Source organism: Myxine glutinosa, chromosome 4, assembly GCF_964187855.1.
Source record: "Myxine glutinosa chromosome 4, kmMyxGlut1.1, whole genome shotgun sequence".
NCBI lineage: Eukaryota > Metazoa > Chordata > Myxini > Myxiniformes > Myxinidae > Myxine > Myxine glutinosa.
This window is the reverse complement of record NC_136264.1, coordinates 62,612,343-62,628,509: the sequence shown is the minus strand read 5'-3', so window position 1 is coordinate 62,628,509 and position 16,167 is coordinate 62,612,343. Positions and strand designations below refer to the sequence as shown.

The 16,167-nt window shown below is 49.8% G+C and overlaps 2 protein-coding genes across 13 annotated transcripts in view; one reads left to right on the top strand and one right to left on the bottom strand.

Annotated features, from left to right (window-relative positions):
* The window catches only part of PAQR3 (progestin and adipoQ receptor family member 3), a 70,505-nt gene extending 60,896 nt beyond the window's left edge, over positions 1-9,609 (bottom strand). For both annotated transcript variants that reach the window (XM_068112414.2, XM_068112415.2), the window contains exon 1: positions 9,526-9,609. The gene's annotated coding sequence lies outside the window, so the exon portion shown is untranslated. The remainder of the gene's footprint in view (positions 1-9,525) is intronic.
* Positions 9,610-10,304: 695 nt separating this feature from the next.
* RUFY2 (RUN and FYVE domain containing 2) overlaps positions 10,305-16,167 on the top strand; it is an 83,298-nt gene continuing 77,435 nt past the window's right edge. For 3 of the 11 annotated variants that reach the window (XM_078775784.1, XM_078775783.1, XM_078775782.1), the window contains exons 1-2: positions 10,305-10,416; positions 12,468-12,533. In XM_078775784.1, the coding sequence (XP_078631910.1) occupies positions 10,413-10,416; positions 12,468-12,533 (70 nt within the window). In that variant the 5' untranslated portion in view covers positions 10,305-10,412. Of the gene's footprint in view, positions 10,531-10,682; positions 10,755-12,467; positions 12,534-16,167 lie in introns of those variants that run through there. The other 8 variants (XM_078775781.1, XM_078775780.1, XM_078775779.1 and 5 more) reach the window with 6 other exon arrangements.

The following is a 16,167-nucleotide window of genomic DNA, read 5'->3' as shown; positions in this document are numbered from 1 at the left end:
GGGCGACGGATAGTCGATGCGAGCACTCGGGGCACAGTGCGCTTTGTTGGATGCCAGGACCGGCGCGGATCGATGCTGCGTCGCTTCTCTTCGGAGCGTCGTTGCCGATTCGGGCTTGGCCCAGCCCCGCATGGTCGAGTCCGGGCCTTGTCGGGCGAGGCGACCGGTCCGGTTCAAGGGCGAGTGGAAGGAAGCGGACGGTGCCCCCTCGTGGGGATGGGGTTCCGACCGGGCGAGCCTCAGCCATCGGGCCCGGGACCGTAAGGTACCGAGCCGCGATGATGCGTGGAACCTCGGCCCGAGCATGCCTCCTCCCCAGAGTCGTGAATGCCAGACGGATCCAACTACAGGCGACCAAACCACCCGAATTCATTGCTCGGCTTTGCGAAGCCGAGTTTTAATGATGTGACGACGCACCGAGGCTCAGATAAAGCGGACTGTGATGATGATGATGATACTGATAGTGTTTTTGATCCAAAATTTAGAAAAGTGAATAGAATTGGCAGTAATTGGCAAATTTTTGATTGGTTGAATTTGGTGTGCAAAATTGGTAGTGAGAGATACCCGATGTGGTGGGATGGCAACTCTGCCATCTCTCACAGCGGGGGCAAAGGAGTACTAGACTTATGGGGTTTGGCAGTGAAAACTAGCCCGGGAGGTTTAGGATATAATGATAGGGACCTAGAAGATGACCTTAGGTAACGTTAAGATTAGGTAGTGACAATGATACCTGTAGTGGGGACGCAGGTAGATTAGAGTGGATGATAATGACGAGGGAGCGCAATAGTTTAAAGGGACGACTGGGAAGCGCAAGTTCCAGAGGGGAGTAGTTAGATGAGATGATGCCGTGTGTGTGAGGATCGAAAGTGTATTGAGCAGGGTATGAGTAACTGATTGTGATTGTGAGTAGTATTGTGATTGCACAGGTGTGCAACTTAACAGGTGTATGGAGCAGTGAGTGAGTGATAGTGATGTGAGTTGTGCTGACCAAATGGTCCAGGAAGGAAGGAGGGTGCAGGTGGCACCAGGTGTGATTGCACAGGTGTGCAACGACAGGTGTATGGAGAATGGTTGTATGGAATAAATGGTCTGGAGTATATGGAGTATTGGAATGGATGGTCGTGGAGTGAGTATGGTGGAAACTATGGAGTGGAGTGGATGGTGCGAAGGTGTGAATGGGGGAAGGATGGACCCCCATCACGAATACCCGCGGAGGGTAGTGTATGTGTCAGGTAGAGGGTATAGGTAAATTGTGGTTGGATATTGGCATCTGTGGTGCAGGTGAGAGAATGGTATTTGGATGGGTGCATTAGTGTTGTGGAAATGGCTGGGCATGTAGCCTGTTAGTGTGTGTAGTTGGTTTGGGCACTCCACCACTGTGAGGATGTCGGCCAGGTGAGGCTGCAGGTGGGCTCTGGGAGCCGGTAGAGTTGTTGTGGATGGGGCCCGAGGATCCGGAGGACGGACCCGGGTAGCCCAGTGCCAGAGGGCACCGAGGGGTGACAGAGCCAGGAGGGGCCTTCCCCAGTTAGATAGGTTAGGTAAGGAGCAGGTAAGCTCGGAGGCAACTATGGTGGTGGAGGTGTGCAGGTGGGTAGACCTGCTGGGAGAGCTGCACGACTCAGCCCAGAAATTGTGCAAGGGCACAGGGAGATGAATCGGGGGAGTGAGACCCCAAATTGAGAAGCACCACAGTTTGGTCAATGGGAATTGGTTTTTAAAACCACATAGAGTAAGATTGCCAATGGATTGGCAGGGAAAGACCCCGGGTAGTGTAAAGTGTGTTAATGTCATTTAGAGGATAGTTAGGATTAAGAATCTCCTCGCACCATCTGCATCCACTCACCTGAGATGACGTACCTCCACACCATGCCAGCTGGTTTTTATTATTTTGTGCAGATGTTTGGAATGTGAGACGCATCATGACGTGGGTGTGACATTGTGCTGATGTTCCATCTCTTCCTCCTTATGAGGATTGATGATGAATTGGGTGATGGCAAATTTTGAAGTAGAGGGAGTGAAGACGAATTTGGTATAGGGGAAATATGGGGAAGACGTGACAGTCGCGACGAATTGGTAAAAGTGTAGATTGTTGTACATATGGGGTAAGGGCAAGGGTAGTGTAGGTGACAGGGGGGGTGATGTACGGTAGGGACGAGCTTTCTCACTTCGCTCTCCGTACGCATTTCGCCTTGCATTGCCTTGTTTGATGTGTACCCTTGTGACCTTACCCCTCGCTCATCTGTCTCTTCCCCCCTTTGTCTCCCACATGAGGACCTGTGCGCCACTGGGCGCCGAGGGGAGCGTGCGTGAGTCCGCCATTGTGCGCCCGGAACTCCCAGAACCAGCTGTCTGCATCGATGCACCACCTTATGGACCACCTGTCTGTGGCCGAGCACCACTTATGGACCCCATGGGTTGGGGCATGGCCCCTCTGCTGGAACCGGCCATGAAGGCCCGAAATCTTGCTGGCGGACCTTGGCCACAGGGCACCGATGCCCCACAGGTGAACCATACATAGTCGGCCACTGTGGGCCATAAATAAATAAAAATGGACACGTTGGGTGCATTTCATTTTATTTCCACCAATAGGCCGCCAGTAAGAAAATGAAAGAAAGACAACATCAGGAAAATAATAATAGCCAGCAGAGGGAGCCAAAGAGCAAGAGACCACCTGCAGGGTTAGGAGTTGTTGTTTTTATTTTTATTGATGAACAATGATGACTGTGCACCGATTGGTGCTTGAGGGTGTGTTGGTGCGTTTTGGGTGCTTTCATGGTGCGTTGATGCAGAGCAGACTGTCTCCCGCCAGAAAGAACAATCACAGGTCCTGGGTTAGTTTTGTAAATAAAAGCAGTCATTGTAAATAATGCTCCCCACCGTCAGTGTATAGTTTGAAGACCATTCCGCAATTTGGTTAGCTGTGGGCGTGAGTCTGTTAGGTAGGGTGCAATGGAGCAGCGGGACATATTTATTTATGTTTTAAAACTGTCGCACTCAGGGTCAGGTTAAATGTAGAGGGAACTACACCTACGTGTCACACTAAGTTAAAGTTATAGGCCCGGGACGTGCCTAAGAGGAGGAGGGTGCAGTGTTGTGGATATGAGGATTGTATTTTTTTATTGTGTGTTTTATTAATATTGCTTGATTCTGGACCCTCCTGCCTCCGGTGTTGTGTAAAGGTCAAAGGGCGTCCCATAATTAGTCCATAAAGCATACACGTCAGCCAATCATAGATTTCCCCCTGGTTGATAGTTATATCTTTATTATGTGTATTAGGGTAAGGCCTTGTCTCCCATTAAGATGACACTCCATTGCACCAAGTGAAATAGAGTAGATTCCTTTCACTTTCCCCTTTCATCATTGCCAAGCCTCGATTGCCAATTACATCCCCTCCAAAACCACCATTCAACATGTGCTCGGGTCGGGGAAGAAAGGCGTGCCCGCCCATCGTCATCAAGGGCGGAGCTAGAGGGCCGTGCCGAGCAATCAGGGCCGAGGTGAGCACACCGATGGGCGTGTCCTAAAGGCCGGCGGCTTGATCGCCGGAGGCGCTATAAAAAGCGTGCGCGCAAAGTCCTGGGAGAGAAGAGATCATCCAGCAGCGATTCTTGTCCAAGAAGAGATCATCCAGAGAGAACAAAGTGAGATCATCCAAGAGGATATCCAGGGAAGCACAAAGCCTGCTATTCGTCGCCTTGCTCGCCAAAGTTGGACCAAGCAAGAGAGTTGGGCAAGAAGCAAGCACGTTGTTCAGTTGTGTGGTTGGACCAGACGAGTCCTGGCAAAGCACGCGACGTCCACAGAGCAGCCGAAGCCACAGCAGCTTCAGATACAGCAGCTTGGGGCCTGGACGGCAGTTTGGAGCGGGGCCGCGAAGGAACGGCGGCTGCCAAACGCGCCGATCGTGCTGCAGTACCGGTGGACCTTCCTCTCCCTCCAGCCATCCACCTCCCGCCAGTCCTATCATCATTCCCCACGTGAGTCTGTCTTTGTTTGTTCTGTCCCTGGGTATTTAATTAAGCTTGTTTAAGGAATTTGCACTGTGTCTCTAATATCTTCTGTATATTATTTTCTTATCTTTCCTTCTCCTTGGTTTTTTTGAGCCTGTAAATAGCAAATAAATTATATTCGTATTTCCAACCTTTTTGTCTGCTTCTTCTTCACATCCGTGTCGCCTTAGTCTTTTCCCTATTGAATATCTGTGGCGCGATCCGGCCAACGTTCGGGAATCAGGTTAGTCGGGGTAACTGTACGGCCGCGGGGCCATCCGCTCGGCAAACACAACATCTTATCCGCGGTCCGTAACAATATATATATAGTTACGGTTTTCGCGCGACCCTCCTGCCCTTACCAAGGGGAGATTAAGCCCCTTGTTCTTTTTGGGTCGTCGCAACCGATGGACTTCAATCGCCCCTCCCGGGCAGACGCAGGGTAGGGTTCCGGGACAATTCTCGCATGTACCTAAGTACCTACGCCGCTGCGGGAGCGGGGATCAAGCCTCGCACGAACCGCGCGTAATTTGAGTACGTCCGAGCGGATGGCGTACCACGTGGTCCGTGAAGATCTGTGGTATTGGAACCCGATTCGAGCGGTTTTATTCGTACCACGCTTGGTCAATAATGGAAGGGACGAGACGGTTGAATAGAAGGAAGAACACAGGTTTAATAATTATTATGTACAAGGCGAAGAGACAACAGCGTAGAACTTAAACAGTCTTAGCTTATCCCCAGACACGGGCCCGATCACACTCACAGGGGGAAATGAAGGAAGGGTGGTGTTCACGCGCTGAACGCGCCGGTTTGGTCGTCCAGGAACAGCTTCGCCCGGTGTGGCTCTCCCCGGTCACAGCACGTCCCTCGATGAAGGCAAACAGGTGGCGGGAGGGATCCTTGCAGCACGTCTCTCAAACAAAGGGCAGAGCAGGGAGGCGGGAAAATGTACGCGTCTCTCGCCAGGCTTGGCGGTTTCTCACAGCGCGAATAATTAACGGCGCGCTCTCACTCGCGTAACTCGATAGGGAGGATCCACCTCAAGCTCAACTGAGCGTTCAAACTTGTTCAAGCGCCTCTCTCCTCAAAACTGGTTTTGCTTCTTTCAGCGCAACTCTCCTCAGAACTACTCAACTCTCAAGCGCCTCTCCCATAACTACTTCACTTCTTTCAGCGCACCTCTCCTCAACTGGGGTGGGGGGCTTTGCACAAAGGGTTTTTATTGCCACACCCTTAGCCCCATCAAATGTTCTAACCACGCCTTTTGACGCAGTGCTAAGCAACTCCCTTCGAGCCCTGATTGGCGGCTCGCACTTACCGTCGGCTTCTCCTCCGCCTTCCTTCGGTCTTGCCTAGACTTGTCAGGCCTGCCTCGTGTTAATTTGCGCCAAAAACCACAAAAACCACATTAACTCAACCCCTCTTACTTGCAGGTTTTAAAAATCATATTTTCTACCCTCCTCTTTCCCCTCTTTTTTTGCTCATTATTTATCTTGCTTATTGCATCCAACTATTGACCTGTATCACCTGCCACTTCCATCAGCCTCAATCCTCTAAATAAAAAAAACATCCTGGATCCTCTCTGACATCATGACTCCTTTGATGGTTATTGTGTAATCAATGACTTTTGAAGAATTCGTTTTAAAGACAATTACGAAAGTTTGGATAATAAAACATTGCTTTGGTATCGGTATTTAGTAATATCAACGTCTATTTTGTTAATTAAAATACATTCTAGACATTGAATTGAATGATTGATACAGTGCTCATTTGTTAAGTGGAAACCCTTAGTCGAATGATGCCTAAATGCAGAAAAAGTACTCAGAATTATTGCTCAAAATGGTGCTTCATTGTGGGGAGAGTTTTAGGACACGACATGATCATGTGGTATCCCGAAACCCACTTCCTGGTCTTTCCAATGACCGCTTACAAGCACAAGTCCAGGAGCTGTTCTTACTAACTAAATAGGCATGTGGTCTCATGAATTTGTTTTTTTTTTTTTTTTTTTTTTTTGTATACAAGATCGAGGCTCGTGAAAGAGCGAACATTAATCACACAGAAAGACAAACCGACACATAAAACATATAACATCGGGAGCGGTAGACAAGATGGGGAGAGAGGGGGAAGGACACAAACACAACATTTGAGAGCAGGGACCGAGAGACATGGAGACATCGAGAGATCTGAGAGAGGGCGAGGGCTTTGGGGGGGGGGGCATGGGAAGGGGGCGGTGGGAGAGGTATAAAACATATGGACACTGCCAGGACTTCCAGGAAAGAAGTTGGAATTTCAAAAAAGGTGGATCTGGGGTGAATTAGCGGGGGTAGAAAAGATCAAGGTTTTGGATGGGGGAAGATAATAGATGGTGGTGAACAGCTATTTTAAAGACCTGGAGGGAGGAGTGGGATTGAAGGGAGTGTGGGAGTTTGTTCCAGAGGCGGGAGAAAAGAGGCATGAAGGAGTGAAGGTGAGCAGAGAGTCGAGATTTTGGCAGTTTAACCATCAGAGGCTTGCTGGCAGATCTTGTGCGACCTGTAGGAATATTTGGGGGACAGAGCACAGAGAGAGCTGGGGGAGCAAGGCCGGAGAGGAGTCGGTAGAAGACAGAAAGACCACCTACCTGCCTGCGGTGAGTGAGTGAAAGGCCCTCAGAGATAGCTTCATCGCGGGAGATTCCAATGATTCTGAAAGCTTTGGTTTCAACAGCGTGAAGCCGAGCTAGGTGTGAGGCAGGAGCACCAGCCCATAGGGGAGAACAGTATTCCATTGAGCTGCGGATGAAAGCCTTGTATGTGGTGAGGAGCTCAGGTGTGCCAAGGAAGGACTTCGCACGACGGAGGATGCCCAGTCGGCGACTGGCTTTGCAGGCCAGCTTGGAAATGTGGTTTTCCCAAGAAAGATCATGGCAGATAGTGAGACCCAAAAGCTTGAGCGACAGAACTTCTTGGAGAGGATTGTTGAGAAAGTAGATGGGAGGGTTGTCCAGTCGATCTTTTCGGAGAGACATAGTAAGAGTGTGAGATTTATCAGGATTGAAAGACATGTTCCACTTGTTTGACCAGTCTGTGATTTTGTCCAGGTCTTCAGAGAGTGAGGAGGCTGCAGACTGCCGATCTGAGGGAAGAGGAATGGAGCGGCAGAGAGTGGAGTCATCAGCAAAGAGATAGAGAGGATTTTCCAGAGAGTCGGAGAGATCATTGATAAAGACCAGAAAAAGCACAGGGCCCAGCACACTGCCTTGGGGAACTCCAGCCTGAACAGGAAGGGGAGATGAGAGAAATCCATTCAGAGCCACACGTTGACTACGACCAGAGAGGAAGTCCGCAAGCCATGCATGGAGATTTCCATGGATACCATAGGAGTAGAGTTTGGTGAGCAGAGCTGGGTGCCAGACCGTATCGAAGGCACGTGATATGTCGAGGGAGACAGCTCTAATTTCCTGTTTGGCATTGAGGACCTCCATCCATTGTTGAGACAGGAGAAGCAGCATGTCCAGAGTAGAGTGACCTGGTCTGAATCCAAATTGATGATCAGAGATCAAGCCATTGGAGAAGAGGAAAGATTTCATATCCGAAGCAATGATGGATTCCATGACTTTGCTGATAATTGGGAGCAGGCTGATTGGTCTGTAGTTAAAAGGATCTGTTTTTGCACCTTTTTTGTGTAAAGCGGTAATGTTTGCTGATTTCCAGGATGCTGGCAGATGACCTTGAGCAAAAGATAGGGTGAAAAGAACAGAGAGAGGGTGAGATAGAGTGGCAGAGCAGGATTTTAGGACCCGTGGGCTGATGCCGTCTGGTCCAGTTGCAGAATCAGAGTCGAGGTTAGACAAAAACTCCTCCACCTTGTCAGGAGAGAAGGACACAGAGTCCAGGAGCAGTTGGGTTCGACTGGGAAAGGTGGGAACAGAGAGAGATGGGTTTGGGACTAAAGATTTTGAGGCAAACACAGAGTTGAGGCATTCGGCTTTGTCACGTGCGATGTCAACTGTGTGGCCATTTGAGGTAAGGGAGGGGATGGAGGGGGAACAAACACCAGAAACGGATTTGACCAGACGCCACCAGGATTTGGAGGAAGGAGACAGGTTTTTCTTCAATATCCTTCAATAATATCCTTCACAGTTTTAAGAGATAATTTTTTTAAACTGACAACAATGCAATCATCAATTTAGTTTATTTTTACCTGCGACCTGTCGCAGGTCTACAGGAGCTTCACATTGCTGTTGTATGGGTTATTTTTGTGGGTTGATTTTTGAAATATGCACCCATTGGTCAGACAGCTGCCGGACCACACCAACATTCTTCGCATGACTCCACCCACCATAGTGCTGGGATGAAATGATATGGCCGCCATCTTGTTTCCTGGTGGGCCGAGCACATTAGGCTCATATAGGCCTCTGCCGATTATACACCGTCCAGCTTTATTGCGTCAGATTTCCATTGGCTTTGTTTGAGTCGAGCGTTACATTATTAGCAAGGTTTAATCAGCCCGTACGCACCTCTCTAAAAAATTTCGTTACAAAATTTTTGAACGGTGCCATATGCGCTTTTCCCAAACGGCCTGTTGCTGGCTTTCCAAGGCCAATTCCATCGTGTTTAATGACAATATCCTATACCTCAAATGACCATGTGCAGGTTTTTATGAACAAAAGGTTCATTACCACAGAGAGAGCGGGAGGGCGGAAACTTGGTAACTGAATACACCTCTGACATTCTTGAGGTCCGATCCTAGATCTACTGTAATCTGTATACCTCACAGAGGATAATAACATAACCCTTTCTGCCGCTCCTGTTCGGAATGGGTGCACTCGTTGTCTGAAACCAGACCAAGCTGTCCGTCAGAATCGTAAATGATATTGAACCAAACCGTGAAGACCCCTAGAGATGAATTGTATAAAACCTTCAAAAGAAAGGATGAGGGAGTTGAGGACAGAGGAGGTGAAATAAATAAATAAATAAATAAATATCTTTTTTTTTTTTTGTGTGTCGTAGGTTGTGATCACATTCTTGGTCTAAAATGTCATATATGGGGTCAAGCCACTTGTTGACAAGGACTGCGCAAACTTCACAAATATCTATTTTAGTGTGCGCCGAGATCAGTCAAAATAGTGGGCCAACAAAATGGTATAAACTTTAAAGTAACCAAGCAAGAAGGCCTCAATTAGAAAAGCCCAACTCGGGGAGAGATGGAAGCTCCGTAACACCAGAATTAATATATGAGAATTAGGGCAAATTCTCATATATTAATTATTATGACAATGAACAATAAAGACTGAAATGCCCTTTGTCGAAAGTACAATAAACATTGGAATGGAATCCCAGAAGATTTGTATTCAAATACATTAACATTTCCCTCAAATAATGATAATCTGCATAAAATGAAAATAAGACTAAAAGAATGCACAGCAGGTTAGGAACGTAAAGCTGAACTCAAAGGTTCGTTTTACACACAAGTATGTTTTTTTTAGTTGCTAGAAATTGTCACACCATATAACACTCAATCAAATGGAATATTCAATAAACCGCATATTTACCAGTACTCCAGATGATGATTCACGGCCGGACTCAGCTGAGAATTTCATTTCCGGGTCTCAGCTGAGAATATCATTTCCGGTTTCCGCTAAAGGTTTGATTTCCGGGTTTCAAACTTTCAATTCATCGTTTCATCTCAGTCCTGAGTGATGATACACATCCCAGCTCATGAATCCCTTTCCGGGTTAAAAATGACCTTTGTTGGACATTATCACAAGAGCTTCATCAAAGAACAGAAAGAATAATCGCGGGCACCGACTGCACAACAACTGTGCACTAAACGGCCGTAAAAACTTCGAAGCAATGCCACAAGCCCTGACGGAGTGATCTGTAGCAGAAGCAAATGGTAGCAAAACACGGCCGTGAACTGTGTACGAATCACCAGTTTGAAAATACCCCGAATAACTGACATTATTTAGTGCCAGAACAGTCTTGAGCATGTCTCACAATAATACCGCCAATAAATGTCACCAAATTAAAATTATGGGCCTCACAAACTACAGCCATCGTTTGGGTGTACTTCGAGTTATGATCAGCTATGCTGGACTTCCTAATTAAGCGATTTTTATTTTAAAGTAATATTAAATTATATTATATTAAATTTGTATTTTATCATAGGACGCACATGTTTGTAGTACTGTTTAAAAAAAAACCCTCAAATAAAACAAGAAGTCTAAACTTAATGCTTCAATGCTAATTTAAAATACAGAATATTCTTCATATGACATTTTAATATTTTTTCTAAAATATATATTTTATATCCCAAATATGGTAGGTTTTGATTTGCAGTTAGTTAAGAAATTAATTTTAAAAGCGGGCATGTAAGGTGACACGTGATGGTGACGTCAGATGTTGACGTGCCCCCAACGCCCAAGCCCAAAAGCACTTCATGTGTGAGTAGATCATAGATGTGATTCTTTAGGTTTGGTCAAGTTCCGGCAAGGTAGACGGTAGAGTTGTGGTGGTGCAGTTTGGCTGATGAGGTTATGTGTTCCTACGGGCTAGAGGTGCTTTTTGTATTAGTAGAGATTTATGAATTAAGTAAACTTGTGTTGATTGTTACTCGTCGGAAGTCATGAGTTTCGAATGCTCTGTGAAGATTGCGGTCCTACCGTATGGGCCAAGGCGAAGAGCGTGGTTGTGCCGTGTTCCCTCACAGTGGGTGAGATGCTATCTATACGGAGAGTGCAATTACGCCCTCGCTGTTTGGAGGACGGAGGAGCAGAGGAGGGTAGGAGGGGATTGGAGAACGGAGGAGCAGAGGGGGAGATTGGGGATGGAGGAGGGGGGGGATTGGAGGATGGAGGAGCAGAGGGTAGGGGAGGGGATTGGAGGAGCAGAGGGTGTGTTGGGGGGGGGGGTTGGAGGTGGGGGAGGGGTGGGTTGGAGGTGGGGGAGGGGTGGGTTGGAGGTGGGGGAGGGGTGGGTTGGAGGTGGGGGAGGGGTGGGTTGGAGGTGGAGGGGGGTTGGAGGGTGGATGTGGCGAGGGTGAGGGGGGTTGGAGGACGGAGGTGAGGGGAGTTGGAGGTGTTGAGGGGGGTGGGTTGGAGGTGGGGGAGGGGTGGGTTGGAGGTGGGGGAGGGGTGGGTTGGAGGTGGGTTGGAGGTGGGGGAGGGGTGGGTTGGAGGTGGAGGGGGGTTGGAGGGTGGATGTGGCGAGGGTGAGGGGGGGTTGGAGGACGGAGGTGAGGGGGAGTTGGAGGTGTTGAGGGGGGGGGGGATTGGAGGGCTGCTGTGCCGAGTGGGGGGGGGGGGGGGTTGGAGGGCGGCGGTGCTGAGTGGGGGGGGGGGTGCTGGAGGGCTGCGGTGCTGGGGGTGGGGGGGTGTTGGAAGGGCCGAGGGTGGGGTGGGGGGGGCAGAGGAGTCGTGGGTGGGGGGGAGGGGGCAGAGGAGTCGAGGGTGGGTGGGGGGGGCAGAGGTGCCGAGGGTGGGTGGGGGGGGCAGAGGTGCCGAGGGTGGGTGGGGGGGGCAGAGGTGCCGAGGGTGGGTGGGGGGGGGCAGAGGTGCCGTGGGGGGGGGCAGAGGTGCCGTGGGTGGGGGGGGGCAGAGGTGCCGAGGGTGGGTGGGGGGGGGCAGAGGTGCCGTGGGTGGGGGGGGGCATAGGTGCCGTGGGTGGGGGGGGGGCAGAGGTGCCGAGGGTGGGGGGGGCAGAGGTGCCGTGGGTGGGGGGGGGCAGAGGTGCCGAGGGTGGGTGGGGGGCAGAGGTGCCGAGGGTGGGTGGGGGGGCAGAGGTGCCGGGGGTGGGTGGGGGGGGCAGAGGTGCCGAGGGTGGGTGGGGGGGCAGAGGTGCCGGGGGTGGGTGGGGGGGCAGAGGTGCCGGGGGTGGGTGGGGGGGCAGAGGTGCCGAGGGTGGGTGGGGGGGCAGAGGTGCCGAGGGTGGGTGGGTGGGGGGGGCAGAGGTGCCGAGGGTGGGTGGGGGGGGCAGAGGTGCCGAGGGTGGGTGGGGGGGGCAGAGGTGCCGAGGGTGGGTGGGGGGGGGCAGAGGTGCCGAGGGTGGGTGGGGGGGGGCAGAGGTGCCGAGGGTGGGTGGGGGGGCAGAGGTGCCGAGGGTGGGTGGGGGGGGCAGAGGTGCCGAGGCGGAGCGTGTCGGTGGGGGGTGGGTGCGAGGACTCGCTGATGCGGAGCCAGTAGGTGGACTTGTTGAGGCAGGGAGTACGATGTGAGAGGTCGGGTCGGTTGTGGAAGAAGCGGTTAAGTTTTTGCTAGGGTGGAGCTAGTGTGTAAAAGGTGGTTGTCATTGAGAGGGGGGCAGGATGGCTGATGCTGTTTAGCCTTTGGGGAAGAGGAAGTGTGGTGGGGCATTTGCCTGTTGGGCAGTGGTGGGGCTGGCCAGGGTGGTGGTGCAGTTGAGTGTTTGGGGGTGGGGACGGGAAGTGTGGTCAGATCGTCTGAGGGTGGACTGATTGCATTATTTAATTTGCTTTTTAACATGTGACATATTTCAGGGCAGATGGATACCTTTGTGGTTGAGCGGATAAACCTGATGAACATGGCAAAGATGAGTGTTAAAGGTGAGTTTGCATGCCAGTACATATGGACAATTATGGTATTGGGTCATTCCATGTCAAATCATCAAAGAATCTGCCGTCATCTCTCAGATTTTTGTAAAACTTTGGGAACCAATTGGGACCCATGAAAAACAGCTAGAACTCAAATATTTTTGCTAACAGCCTCTTAATTAGTGAGATACAGGTTAACGAACTTTGGACTAATTAGCGCGATGTCGCGAATTCAAATGGCCATATCTCTAAAAGTATAACACCTAGAGAGCTGGTTTTGGTGTCATTTTAAAGGTATTTTCATGCCCTATAAATTTGTCTGGGCAACATTTTCCTACCTCCAATCACAAAAAGGTTATCACAAAATATAAACTTCAATCGTGAATCCAAAAAAAATGTATCCTTCAAATTTCCTCAAATTCATCCCAGATGTACCTTATGATGTCAAGAAGCTTCCACATAAGTTTTGTGATGGGCACTCCAATAGTTTCTGAGATATGAGCAATAATGTACATGTACGTATGGCATATAGGTTCGAAAATCAGCATTTGTAATGTATTATACAATCATTCTAACCTAGCCATGACAGGGAACACAGGGAACAACCATCAATTGCTTTGAAGTATCATATACTTTCATTTTCAACTGGGCCTGAGGGGAATTCTCATCTGGGGAATTCCAACTGGGATTTCCCATGTGGGTAATTCGAGGTGATGCAACTTTCACAGTCTAAGATCCCCAGGGAAAGTCCAAGTTGGCTTAGTGTAATGCTTAGGCCTGCCACCAACAGAAATTGGCAGTTCACTTCTGAAGGAGCTGCAGAAAAATGACGACTGCCAAGGAAAAGTTCATCTTGAAGCAGAAATCCTGCTGCAATCCCTTTGGAGCTCATGAAAAACCAAAGTCGTCTGGCTTTAGAGCTGTTAGCCAAAAAGCCATAGCCGCTCATCCAAGCCTCAAACTGCAAAGTGCACAGAAAATCTGTACCCAGTGTCGTAAGAAACTGGCAAAAAGACAACCAGGTGTGGTAGAGACTCAGAGTGAAATACCATTACCAGTGACCAGCAGCGCTATTAGCAGTAGTGAGGACAATGATGGTGGAGGTGAATCACCAATACCAGGCAGTTCAGGGGAGTTTGAATTTCATTCTCCTGAAATGGAACTGAATACACTGAATGAGTCTTTGGGATTGATTGGAGAATCACCTATTCCAAAAAAGAGACTTGCTGCAGATAAATATGTGAAATCCAAAACCAAGAAAATCGGTGACACTGGTTAGTGAACCTAAGTCAGGTTAGTGAACACTGTGTACTTGAACTCACTTATTGATTGTATAATACTGTTACAGACACGACTTTGATGTTAAGGTGGGCCGAGCGGAATGGCCGTCGTGTCCGCACAAATTACCCGATTGTACTCGAACGTTGACGAAGCCGCGCGATGCTGGCTCAATAAGAAAAAGAAGACACCCGGCTGGATTACAATAACACAATACGACACCAGGGGTTCAGTTCTCAAGACCTCCGGAGGAGGTTATATTAAGGCGGAAGGTTAGATTACAACTACAAGAGGGACAGCATAGAAAGACAAGCACTTAGACACACTCTTATATTAACCCCGGACAGACGACAGACAAACGGGACAAGGCTGACTCACACGGGGGTTGATGAAAAGGACAGCGGGTATCGATGGCTCAAGGTGCACTCTTGGCTCAAAGCAGGGTCCAGTACGGTCCGGTCCGGTCCAAAGATGCGGGGAGGTATCGTCGCGCTGGGGGTGGCGGTGGCTTCCTCTGCTCTCCGTAGTTCAGGCGCATCTGACGTCACATCCGGCGCGGGGCCGCGTATATCCGGCGGGGAGTGACACGCCCTCGGCTCGTTAGCTCCGCCTCGTGGAATCGGCACGTTGCTTCTCATTGGGTGCGTGCGGGGGGTTTACCAGGCTCCGCCCTTGACGAGGAGCTGACAAGGAGCCCCTTCGTGGTAACCCCGTGGAGCGCATGGTCTATGGCGCTAATCGAGCCGGTGTGAGGACGCATCCTCCCCCGCTCCGCCGCCATCTCCTCTGTTGTTGTTGTAATTGTTGGGGAAGAAGATGGAAGGAGGTATGGGAAAGGTCCTAAACTCACTACTGATGCCATATAATCACATTCTGGTGCAACGAAGAGTCATAATTAATGGAGACGAGGCCTTAACTGACATAGAATAAGAATAACTAGGAAGATGTCCGAAAGTTGTCTACGTGTGGTGCGGTGGACCTGGGCACGACATTTAATGGGGGAATAAGGGGAAGGTCGGCTCTACTGATTGTTATTTACATGCAATGGGACTAGGGAATGGGGGATCGGGGAAAGTTGGGGAGTATTTGAGAAAATAGGGGAATATTTACAAGCGGATATGGAGGCCAAATTCCATATTAGCAACATTGCACCCTTCTCTACCCTCGGGGCGTCCCGACCCGATAAATTTTTACCTACTTTAGTGTGGCACGCAATGTAGTTCCCTCTACTATTAACTCTACCCTGAGTGCGACAGTTTTACAGATATTCACAAATGAGTAAATATGTCCCCCTGCGACGTTGCACCCTTCTCCTCACAGAAACACACCCACAGGATAACCGAATCCGGAAAGAATTCTCAAACTAAACATACAGCCGGTAGGGAGCATTATTTACACGACTACGCTGCTATTTACACTACGATCCAGGACCTGTTTTTGGAGGAACACATGCAGAGGTTATGCATAGAGAGAGCGCGCTTGCCAACATCGATACACCAACCCACGAGTGCTCTGTGGCCGACGGCCTTTAATAACGTGCAGAGCACCCTTCCCGAGCATCAAAAGCACCACCCCACCACACAGTCAGCACCATCCGGTGCAGTCACCATTGTTCATTGGTATAAAAATAAATTCGACAACCCCTAACCCTGCAGGTGTCTCTTGCTCTTCTTGTGGTGCACTTGGTGGTAACTAAAAGTGGTTCACCTGTATGGCATAGGTGCCACGTTGACCCATAGGTCCATCCCCGGGTGGTGCTTGGCCGCAAACGAACTGCGGTCCATTGTGGGTGGCCACAAACATTGCGGTCAATATGGTGTATCGATCCTGGCAGCAAACAGCGAAAGTGCAGGCCCACAACTGCGCAGCCAGCACCTCTCTCTCCTCTCTCTCTACCCCAAAGCCAGATCCTCGGAGGTGGGAGACAAAAGAAGAAACAAGTGAGTAAGGTGGTAAGGGCGCAAAAGTGCACGCAATGTAAGGTGATGCACACTGGGGGCACATGGGAACCAGGTGAGACAGGTACGTTCCTATCGTACGCCCCCCCCCACCAGGTAACCTACATGGCCCCTCCCTTACCCCTTACTGTATCCACACAACACAACACTACCCATAAACATCTACTTTACAAATCAACAAACATCCCTACTGTCTTCCCCGTTCCTCCCATATACCAAATTCGTCTTCTCTCCCTCCTAACCAATCAAATTTGCCATTTTCAACTCTCATCAAAATTTGCCATCTCCAACTGCACATCAAAATTTGCCATCACCAATTCATCATCAGTCCCTCCTAAGGAGGGAGAGATGGAATCACCCCAATGTCTCATCCACGTCGTGATGCGTCTCACAAATCCACAGCAATCTCA